The sequence below is a fragment of the Lissotriton helveticus genome, chromosome 9 (genome assembly GCF_964261635.1).
Source record: "Lissotriton helveticus chromosome 9, aLisHel1.1, whole genome shotgun sequence".
NCBI lineage: Eukaryota > Metazoa > Chordata > Amphibia > Caudata > Salamandridae > Lissotriton > Lissotriton helveticus.
This window is the reverse complement of record NC_136070.1, coordinates 423,727,430-423,739,474: the sequence shown is the minus strand read 5'-3', so window position 1 is coordinate 423,739,474 and position 12,045 is coordinate 423,727,430. Positions and strand designations below refer to the sequence as shown.

At 40.1% G+C, this 12,045-nt stretch overlaps 1 protein-coding gene across 5 annotated transcripts in view; it reads left to right on the top strand.

Moving 5' to 3' along the window:
* The window catches only part of MOK (MOK protein kinase), an 830,279-nt gene that overhangs the window by 335,806 nt on the left and 482,428 nt on the right, over positions 1-12,045 (top strand). For all 5 annotated transcript variants that reach the window (XM_078660202.1, XM_078660201.1, XM_078660205.1 and 2 more), the window contains exon 7: positions 6,617-6,795. In XM_078660202.1, the coding sequence (XP_078516328.1) occupies positions 6,617-6,795 (179 nt within the window). The remainder of the gene's footprint in view (positions 1-6,616; positions 6,796-12,045) is intronic.

The following is a 12,045-nucleotide window of genomic DNA, read 5'->3' as shown; positions in this document are numbered from 1 at the left end:
TCCGTGCCTACCTATCTCTGCCTTTGACTCTGTCTCACTACCCTGTGTCATCGTAAGGATTTTTGGGGTCCCAGGTTTGACATTTCAATTGTTTTTATGCATTACACTGGCCCCCAAAATGCATTTTGCCCGGGCCCCCCAATTCCTTAACATGAGACGCCCAGTCAGTCCTCAAACACAAACTGTTCTCCGACCTGGAACAGATTACACTGACACTTCAATAGTTATACAAAGTAAACTATTCGCCCCTTATAAGGAAAATAAAGCATCCTAGAAAGGTAGGGATCAGTGTTTATCTCTTGGATCGGAAGAATGGCCCCCTGAAAATGATCATAATCCTAAGAATACTGTACTTCTTCCAGACTTTGCAGGAGATGATTCTTAAACAAGATATGTACCAGTTGCAATCAGCATAGGATAAATTCATCTGGCAGTAACGTAAAGTAAACAAAGACCAGCTAGAAAGGTACTGCATGGAGCTGGTGGTACTGGTGGACAAGGCCTACAGGACGTAAAAAATTACTTTGAGCAGCACAATTACAAATCGCCTTTTAATGGTCACTCCAAGAAACGGAAAACATTGGTACATAATGGAGATGCACCTACAGGGTGTACCACGTTGACCTCCTTTGGCTCCCCAAACATAGGAGGCCTAAACTGGTTTATGTATCATTTATTACAAAGCTGCTTCTGGAAATTTGGAACTCCCTTACTAGATCTAATATGATAATATCGTTCCCATCCCCTTTTACCCTGCTACTAAATAACCTAGACTTCACCTCAGCACATGATGCAGCCCAGTGTGCTTCTTGAAGAGCAGGAGATTGAATCCTGCTGAGGGATCTTTCAAGGCCATATGATTTAAATCTTTCATCCAGTGCAAAAAAGACTTCGTATAAGAAAATCACAGGCATTGATATTTCCAAATAAGATACTGGGCAATTAAGGGATTTTTTTCCCTTAATTGTGAGACAGCCAAAGGTCTTATCTCAGCTATTTATTGTACACTAAAAGCACTCCCATAGACTCATAAAAAGCCTTATATGCAGAAATGCCTGGGCAGCTGGGGTTTAGAAATAGCGCACCAGAAACTGGCCAGATTATGCAGGGGGCATACCGCAGTATGCGGGGATGAGAGACATGGTATACTCTTATGTATGATTGGTATATGACGTCCCAACAAACTATGACCTCTCTTCCCAAACACAGATGGGAAATGTTGGAGAGGCTGTGATAAAGAGGTATCTACAATACATGTTTGGTGGTCCTGGCCAGTGATTACGAGGTTTTAGAAAGAAATATTGAGCCATTTAAAGAAGGCTATTGACGTGCCAATTACACCATATCATATAACAGTGCTAGGAATTTGACCAAGGAACTGGGCAGGGGTTAATGAGGGGGAACTGGACTGTGAAAGCACATATGCTTTTGATATAGATACAGGACATTTCAGTAAACTGGAAAAATACAAGGGCCCCTGGCGTTACAGACTGGGAACTAAAGTTGCAGACATTAAGGGCAATGGACATTGTATCATACAACCTGCAGGATGAACACAAGAAATTTAAAAGCAGTAATGGACTATTGACAAGATGAAACAAACACCAAATTTGAAATGTCCAAGAACATTCAGGGCGTTGTGATTCAATTAGTCTCTAGATGTGTTGGATCAAAGGGGTTATCCAAGTCTAATTAGAGGAAAGTAATATAAATGATGTTGGTAAAGAACATTTATTTTTTATGTTGGTATTCTCGACTCAGTTCCATGAGAGGAGGGGTGGCACATTTGTGAAAGGATGTGGGTTGGTAGGGTGTGATAACTGCTACACACTTTCATTGGAGTTGTAATCTGTAATGTGGAAAATTGTGAAAACTATTAAAATAATTAAAAGAAATAGAGACTTCATATTCAAAGTGACTCCTCATGCTCAGGAAATCCAGTGCACACATTAAAATGTTTCTTATTAGCCTGGAACGTTTGAGAAAGACTCCCTATCTCCTGTTTTTAAAAAAAAAATGCATCCTTTGTATTCAATTTCGTTATTACAGGCCGAATGTGAATTGTGGTCAAACATATCCCACGGCTAACGTTGGGTGTAGACATGCACCCTTCCTGCTTTTGTCCTTACTTGGGTGCTCTGTAATACTGACAAAAGGCAACCTAACAACATCCCTGTGGCAGCTTGGGTATTCTGTGGCATACTTTGGCACATAGAAAGACATACTCAACATTAATCTAGGGTGCGGTATCCACTCCTGACTCTTGTTGCCCTTTTGCTGCCCATGCCCCCACACGCACTGTATCTCAGTTTGAACCTGCCTATGTTTTTCTACTTTTTTTTATGTTACTGCAGTTTACCCCAGTTATGTTGGTTGAGTCTTGTCTATCATAATTTTGTCAGTCGTGGACAGGAGCATGACAAATTCGATCAATTTAACTTACTATGTTGCCATGTCACATGCCCTAATTAACATGTAAATTGGATACTTAGGCAGACTCTAGTTGTCTAGAAAAAATGAGAGTACAGGATTATGTATCCCGGCACCTGCCCCTTCAAAACCAGTCCCCACTGGTAAGGGAATGGTAATCTTCTCCGAAGGAGGTTCTTCTGTACATCAATTTCATTGAGCCATTGATTTTTCTTCATTTTTCTTATCACTCTTATTTTACATAGACTATAATGCCCCGATAGTCGTATTTCATGTGAGCAATCCATTATTTTTTGTTTAAATCCAAAGTACACAGCCAGCACGCGCTTTGGAGAAAATCCCTTTCTCGAGGCTTTCAATCAATGCAGTATAACTGTTTTCCACTTGTGTAGGTTCTTAAATAAAGGCATTCATGAGAGGACACAACTGCGTATAGTTGCCGCCTTGCCGGTAATGTGGCAACTGACAAAATAAATATGGAAAGTCTTTCTTTATTTAAGAAATCACACCATTAAAGATCATTAAAAAATATGGGATAGCCTCCTCAAGCTCATCGCTATATTCATGTGTGGCATGAAACCACATTGGTCTTCATAAATGAAACTGATCACGAGCCTCCGTCACCTTATACCACGTCAATGCTAAACCTTTTCGTGCTGAGAGCGAGAGGGCACTGTGCCTTGCGGTCTTTAGGTTACTTTTTTGGCTTGGGGATCATCAGTATCTGCGCCTTTCTCAGGAAATAGTGTAAAGTTCCCTCCTTCATATGTACCCATGAGTAAAACGGCGGAATCCATCACGGCCTCTTAAACGCAGATGAGAACCCATTCTAGGGGTTTAGGGTCTTACCAGCCCCCAACGCTTTTAGCAGCTGGGATATTTATTTATTTATTTATCTTAATCTTTAATCTTGTTCCTATGAATTAGGACATTTAAAACACAATTTTTCTATTAGGAGTTTACCAGCTGCTCTCAATCTATTCAATCCAGAGGAGAAGTGGTTGGGAGTACAGTTCTCTCAGATATTCCAGAAACATCTTATTTATGCCATGCCGTGTGTAGACCAATAAGCACTACCTATCCCTTAACAAAGTGATACAGGCTCCTCTCTCCTCAGTGGCCAGGCGAGTGTGTGTGCTCCCAGCCTCTGAATAGGGTCCTTAGGCCAAACAGGGCTCCCACCCGAGGGTCCGCTAGGCCCGAGTTGAATAGTGTCCTATTCGGGACCACACTCATACTGCTGTCATTAGAACAGGTAGGCGAATCTCTTTAGACCTTCACGTTCACTGGGCAACTAAAGTCTTTCACCCTTACCATGTTTGCTGACATATGTGGTTCAAAGAGTTTCAAATTCATAAAGTAGAATCCTCTGACTGTTGCATTTGGTGCACAAACATTCAGAAAACATACTATGAGCCTTTTAAGTTTAGCAACATGGAGTATTTATCGTGGATCAGGAAATTAACATTTTATAGGCAATGAAATTACAAGGCAACTCGGATCACTATCCCTTTGGCATAAGAATAGTTGCCCTTGCATCCTTTTTGATACCTTTATATTTTCAGGCCCCAAGAGCTCCCTTTCCTGATGTACACAATCTTCATGCTATGATATCTCCAGTGTCTTTCCACCTGTCTCTTAATTTAATTATTGAGGCCCATGGCGTTCCATGTCAGAACTCAAACTGTCCTTTCCATTGTTAACATTATAAGAGCAATAGCTCAATATCCTGATGCCCTCCACCACATCTCAGCCAAGTATCCAAATCTCAATCCCACCCTAACAAACCAATAGGTAACGCATAGGATGCCCACCATTTGCTCACAAAGACACTATCTACTAGGACCTTCTGTACATCCGAGCTTTACCCATCTACTGGCTGAAAAGTAGAATATGAAAGCCTCCTACTAACAAAACCAGCAGAAAAAAAACCTTCCTCACTAGAACAGGCAAAGCATAAGTAAAGTTACAGGTTTCAAAAGGAGCAAGCAGGAACAAAGCTCACTATTACCCCAAATAACTCACCAGAGAGCATAAGTCTAGAGGTGTGGATCACAGAACCTGTTCCATCCAGCTCTTCTAAGTGTGGATCAATATACCTTAAACTAATGTACCTTAAGCCCCCACCACCCTCAACACAATTAAGATTAGAGACTGATACATCAACCCTTGCATCAAGTTTGAAGCACATAGTCATGCAGAATGACTGAGCACTGCCTGCAATCCAGAACAACAGCTGAGTCCCATCTGCAGCAAGAGCTTTCGGAGCATCACCAGATTCAGTCGTTGATTGCCCTGTGTTTGGAGTCTTGTGTAAATTGCTCTTGCTCCAGTGTTAGACCAGGGAATTTACCACTCTGAACTCGGTAGATGGTAGCTGTTGCTTTGGATCCATGGAAGAGCAATATAATTGATCATAATGAATTACCTACTGATGAGGAAGATGGAGGGTTGGATTAAATAAATTGGAGTTGAACATAGAATATTTGATGACGCATTTTTGATACTATTGTCTGGGATCCACTCAATTAGAATGCAAAGCCTAATTAGAGATGATACACATGTTTTTGAGCATTTACTTACAACCCTGATGAATTCCATTTAGGACGAAACATGTTGGCTGAGCTAAATTCATATTTACATCTACAAAAAGAATAGAAATAAATCGCGATTTTTTCATCAAGACTCCTGTGTATTACTAATGTACACTCCCGTAATTACGGGTTGGATAATATATACATTTGGTCTATATTAATTATGATGTCCGGGCAACATCAATGATGGAAATGTGAAGTTTCTAAAAAAAGATTAATGATATTATCAATGATAACACTTGTAGATAATAGACACTCTTGGCCTGTATTTGCTAATTTACCACAAGAGTTGACCTGATGCTAGGTGCCTGCCCTAAATGTAAAAATGTTTTATAAATAAAGCTCACAGTTTTTTATTTTTACGTGTTTTCACTCATAAATATGGGAGGAAAACAATCAGTTTACATGCTCTATTTCTTTTTTTAAATTGAGAAATACAGAAATTAGATGTTCTTTTGAGTGTCTTTTCATGCGGTCAGTCAGGACCACCAGGATGATAGCTAGGACTGTTGGCAGGGTAGGGAGTTTAAAAAAAAAAAAAAAAAGACTGATGCGATTTATTAATAAAGCTCACATAGTTGAGGAGGTTTACATGCTGGTGGCAAATCAAGTATTTTCAGGTTAGTATGTTGTTTTTTTGTTTATCTACTTAGTGTCGAAGTGTGAGTGCACATTTAAATAAATCACGAAGATGCAGCAATAGAATTTAAAATTGACATAGATAAATACAAACAAGATGAGAAGGAATATAAATGGGTAACTACTGATGACAGTGTAAAAAAATAAATACCATGAAGTAGGAAGTCCCATTTGTAAGTATAATGTACCCATATCAGTGCAAAAAAATTGTTTGAGTACAATACTCACAATATTCACCTTATAGCTTCTAATTAGGTGTAGACCACACTCAAGCCCCAGCACAAATGCTGGTTGCCCCGGGATGTTTTCGGCAACACCTACTATCTGCTTATTAATCACTCTTTTCTGATCAATTGAATACGCATTGGCCATGATATATCTGCCTTCTTTCCTAAACTAATATTCCTTTGTATTAGTTTCAATGTCTTACCCCAAAGTAAAAGCAGGTTAGGCGGGTGTAGTAATAAGTGAGACTGGACTTCTGATCTTGTTTGTGCATCACAAAATGATAATTGATCGTCCTGATTGTCTCATCCTCACTCCATCTGATTCAATTGTTATCTTCTAAAACCCGTCTGATTTTAAGAAAAGACACCCTTACACACCCCAATAATACCAGTTTTCTTTGCTTGCCATGTCTTACATCTACAAATCCTTGTTTGAAACTGTGAAGCATCATTGAATTTGGGATACCTTTCAGAAAATGTTAAAGTGCACATCTAGTGTAGAGAAAAACCCAGTCATCATTGCTAATAGTCACCAGCAATAGGCATTCCAGAATGTTCCTTTGTTTGACGTCTGCGGGGGTTTAGAGATCAGTTGTGCCATCATCCATTGGATCGCCTCTTTAAGTTCTGGGACATTAGCAATTGGTGATGAAAAATACAAGCCTTTTCAAACTCCTGTTGTCCATGTTAAATGTACATTGATTCAAAATCATGTTATTTTTACAGCAAGATGTTCTGAAACTAGGAGACTTTGGGTCTTGCAGGAGCGTATATTCCAAGCAGCCTTACACAGAATATATTTCAACACGCTGGTACCGAGCACCTGAGTGCCTTCTCACAGATGGCTACTACAGCTACAAAATGGACATGTGGAGTGTTGGTTGTGTCTTCTTCGAGATCACAAGGTATGGTAGTGGAACGTCACTCACATTTTTGTGTAGGTTTATAATTTATATAGGCTGACCGGAGTTAGCACTTTTCACATGTAATTCAACATGCCTAAAATCGTGTAAATTCACAGTTAACAGCATAACATTATGGGTCTACTGAGCTTGTACAGTCATAACTGGGGTGCCAGGTGCAGCCTGCAATCTAGGGAGGGGCGCAATTTGGGGGGGGGGGGGTGAGGGGCTAAGAATTTTAATGTGGGGGCTGAGCTAGTATCAAAGTCGGATTCACAATTACACTTCGGGTCTGCTTTGAGTAATAAATGTTTGATTTTAATACTCAATGGGATGTAGAACATTAAGCTTCTGTTTCTGAGACAATTATTAGCAAACTTTGATATGTAAACGATTGAGGGTAGTTGAATAGGTCTTAAAAAATCTTTTCAAGATATTTGGGATTACTCGCCTGTTATGTTGTGTAATACATGTTATACCACTTTAACTGTGTTCATTCCACATTCCACTATATAGAGTTCTTACACCGTGTTCTTACCTATGTGTTCCAATGTAATTCAGTTGATACTGACTGCTAACCTGTCTGGCTGTGTACCTGCTCTTCTCTACATGAAACTTAATTCAACCTATTTGAAGTGTTATCTTCAATACAACAACTGGCGACGAGGGTGGGATTCTAACCCACGCGTGCATAGCACAATGGATTAGCATTCCATAGACCAAACAAACTTTGTTTTGTTTTTTAACAGTTGTCTAATATTATACGTTCTGGTTGCAAAATTTGGGATATATTTAGAACTAAATTCAGCTAGGCCAATAAAAGATCTAACATCGCCTCCCTCCGCCACCTGGGAAGGGTTTTTGAAGATTAGTGGCCGGTGGTGTAGTTTATGTACATTTTATTAAATGATTTTCTACTCGTAAACAATCAACATCAATACCTTTAGTGTATTTGTAAGACAGGATGTTAGGACACAAGATTGAAAAGATTATTCTCGAGACAGGTAGTCTTGTAGTAATTCTTTATTCAGCAAATACCCTGACACAGTATCTGAGCTAGAAGCGGACTGTTCTGACAGACTGCTGCTGTCAACTGACAATCTATGATATAACCCGAAGGTCCCACCTTAGAAACTACTCACCTCACTGTGCAACAGGGATACTGCTGTACGGTGCCTAGTAGGATACCAACAGCCGAGCAAACTCACATACACTACATCACCACAACACGCCCCTCCTTTTGACAACAAAATAAATAATACAGCAAGATTAATACAACTGAGAGCATAACTTATCAAAAATATGTATAACACATGTGCTGTAAAATTCAGTTATACCACCAGTACAATTGTTAAATAGTTTAAGTTAAACAACGATTTCATTTGCACTGCTATTAATTCATTACCTTTAGTTTCTCAATTAAATTCTAAACTCAGTTCTTGTATTAGTTTTTTATCATGTTCCCCTCTGGTTCTACCCATTACTAGGATATCACCCTGACAAAATAACAGATCACTCATATCATTGAAAATTACATGAATAAGTCTCTGGAAGAGGACCGCACTAGAGGCTAAGCCAAAAGGTACCTTCTTGAACCTGAAACACCCAAACAGGATTTTAAAGGTAGTTAACCATTTACTCTCGGGATGCAATAGAACCTAATGGTATGTGTCAATGAGATCAATGGTAATGAACCATTTGATTCCATTGGTTCACGAGAGCATCTCACTAATTCTAGATAAGGGAACCTGATCAATTAAAATACTTTTAACTTTATGAGATCTAAGCACAACCTTAACTTCCCATTCGCTTACTTGGCTACTACTAAGGGTGCAACCCCTTCCGATGATTCAACAGATTCAATAACACCTGCTTCCTGTAACTTCTGTAATTCTTTCTCATCATCACTTCTTATTGAAGAGGCAACTTTTCTGACTTTCTGTAAACATGGTTCAGCTCCAGGATTGAGCTATATTTTGTGTTGGAAACCTTTCAGTTTCCTTATTCTACTTGAGAGAACCGTAGGAATTTCTCAGCAATACTACGGCTAACTCTTCTTCTGGTTGTAATAACAAAACCGGTTCTGGGCGATTATGGTCAAGTGTAATGCCCAAGTCACCCAGGTCTTTCTAACCTAGTACAGAGGAACAAGTGACAGATACATACAATGTGCCTAATGTTTCTCTTTTCTTAAATGTGATGAACAATTCCCTGTACCAATCATATCTTTTGGCTCTCCAGTGAATGTCTTGGGTGCAATATCTGCTTTTTCTAAATTATCACCTAATAATGGTACAAACCTTCCTGCCATACACCTTCATTCACAATTGTGTATGGTGACCCTGAGTATGCCACTATAGAAGTGCTCACAACCCCAATTCTCATTCAACACACAGGATTCTTTCTCTTGCTCTTCATACACAGAATATCTTCATCTACATGTAATGCTTTAGAGCTGCATCATCTGAAGAACTGGAATGAACCTCAACTTCAGGATCAACAGTCAAGTTTACAGCAAAATCTTTCCTAGATTTCTTCTGGAAAACTTTGAAAAATTCCCAATAATGCTAAAACCCTTTGGCAAAAACAGTAGATGCCAAAGGTGAGGTTTAGTGGATTCATCCATTGGTGAACCAAGGGTGCCATGATACCATATACTGGAAATGCTTTTTTGCCCCATCATCTCTGTGATGCTGTTTTACTGTGTGTTTTGTTGTCCCCTTGTCTAAGAGTTGCTCTGTCTCACCATGTGCTTCTGTGCTCCCCTATCTCTGTGTTGCTCTGTTTTGCAGTGTGCTTCTCTGCCCTCCACCCTGATCTCTATGTTGCTCTGTCTCACATTGTGCTTCTGTGTCACCCGCCTCCCCACAGTCTTCACGTTCCACTGTTGCTTGTGTCAGGTATGCTGTGCAGCATGACTGAAACTCTTTGGCTAAAACAGTAGATGCTAAAAGTGAGGTTTAGCTGATTCATCCATTGGTGAAGCAAGGGTGCCATGAGGCCTTACACAGGAAAGGATAATGAGCCTTATACACTCCAGGTCAGCAATGAAGGACAGCCATAATTAGAGTGTATTGCCATGACACTTGCTACTCTCTTTTCCTTCTCTTATAACCGTGACTCCTATTTATTCCTTCCTCTCTCTCTTCCACTTCTGCCTCACTCACCCTTATCTCTTTTTTCTCACTTAACATAAACCCTCCCTCGCTTTCTCTTCCCCTTTGCCTCAAATCATTTATCCTTTAGCTGCATCCTACCCTTCTATTCCACATCCTTCCCTTCACCAACATGTTCTCTTTTTACTCTAGTATTGGAACTTTTATAGATTTACAAGCTTGAATTATTTCCCCTTGTCGAAGTGGAGTCCCTAGTATCTTAGAAAAGTAATATCCTAATAGACATAAAACATAGAGGCCTTTCAGTTTAGTAACATATCTACGTCCTAAACTTAAAATACAACAATTAGGTGACATCACCCTGTAGAACCTTCCTGAGAGAAGCTCCAGTCCCTCAGAATTTCTACGGCACATCATGATAGGGACTCTCCACTAAGCTCTGTTCAGTTTTTCCTCACAGCTCTTCAAAAGACTTTTCCACAGCCTTTTTTTTATTCTGGTTTAACAGACATAATTAACAAATCTGTAAATCTGTTCTAAGGCGGAGTAAACTGACGTCCATTATGTCAGATACACCAAAGAAAGGGCTCTTTAGACTCTGTGGCACTTGCAGGAAGAAGAGACTAAGATATCAACGACCCTCATAAGGAATGTTTATACTGTCTTTATCTGGACCGCAAAACCAAAGACTGCAAGGTATGATGCACGTTTTCTACTAAAATGCTAAAGGAACATGATGGGGGACTTCTCTTGTGGATGCAGAAATTAAAAAACAAAGATAATCCTGTCTCTGATGAGGAGAGTGACACCTCTTCAAGGTACTCTGCCAAAACGCCTCTTAAGAGGCCTTCAGATGACCCTGTAGGTCACTCGTCTCAGGAAACCCTATAAAAGGTGTCTAGGAAAACATTGGAAGGATTTCATAGACATGGTACTCCTTCCAAGTTACCTCACAAGGGTATGTACTATCACTGCAGCAGCATAAGAAAAAGGACGTTCTTCTTCAAAAGCCCTTCAGAAACCTGCTTCAGAGCCTCCTACACCCCCACCTAAGGTGAAGCACGCTTTAAAACAACCTACTTCTGCTCCGCTGACAGATGACTCATTGACGACATCTCTGTCGAAAAAAAGATCCTCTTTTTTGCTATTCAAGGCAAGCGCTGTCTCAGCGGCGTTGACGGCTCTAACAATCACCACTATAATAGTATTCTTACCGGCGACGTCATCGTCCACAAACAAGACTCCACTGTCAATTGCAAATCCCTTGTCGACTGCAAACCTCTCATCGATGGTAAACCTTTCATCCACGACCCCATTGTTGACAGCAGCTCCACTGCCATCATCGACGTGCCTCCACCGCTTACTTTTGATGGAAGACTCCTTGTTAACGACACATTACCCGTCAACAGTGGATATCTCATTATTAATATGGAAATCCCTGTCAACGACTCCGATGACAACGCGGGAAAAACATAGTTTTATGCAAAAAATCAGCCAGAAAAGGTTAATACCATTATGTCCTCAAGTCAAGTCCAACCATTAGTACCTTCACATCTCTTAGATGATGACGACTCTGAACATGACTGTCTCTTTGGGGCAGCTTGTAGCCCTTTGGAGCTTATTGTTAAATACCAAGAAGATTCAGATGATCAGGACTATTATGATCAAGAATATTATTATCCTCAACATCACCAACAACAATACCACCTGGAAATGGTATGTCTTCCTTCAACTCTAGTGTTGGATTTGCAATCTGTGCTGGCAGAGTACAAGAAAAGATGTCCACCAGCATCTCCCTCTCATCACCAAAACCCTCCTCCACCACCTACAGTGTCAGGTCGGCCTCCAACTGTGCCTCCAGTACAATCACCTTCATTAGTAAACCATTAATCGCAGGAAATGCCTCTGCATGAATCATCCTCTTCTGAGGAAGAAAGAGAAGAATGAGAACTTCATCATCAACAAGAGGAATGGGACGATTATATATCACCACCACTGTCGTCACCGTCTCCTCCTCAAACAGATTCTCCTCCAGGGACAAAGGAGGTTTCCACAACCTCTTGAAGATAGAAGCCAGACATTTTGAATAACCAATTCCTGCACATCAACAAGACTGCTTTCTTTCTGATTTTAAAGA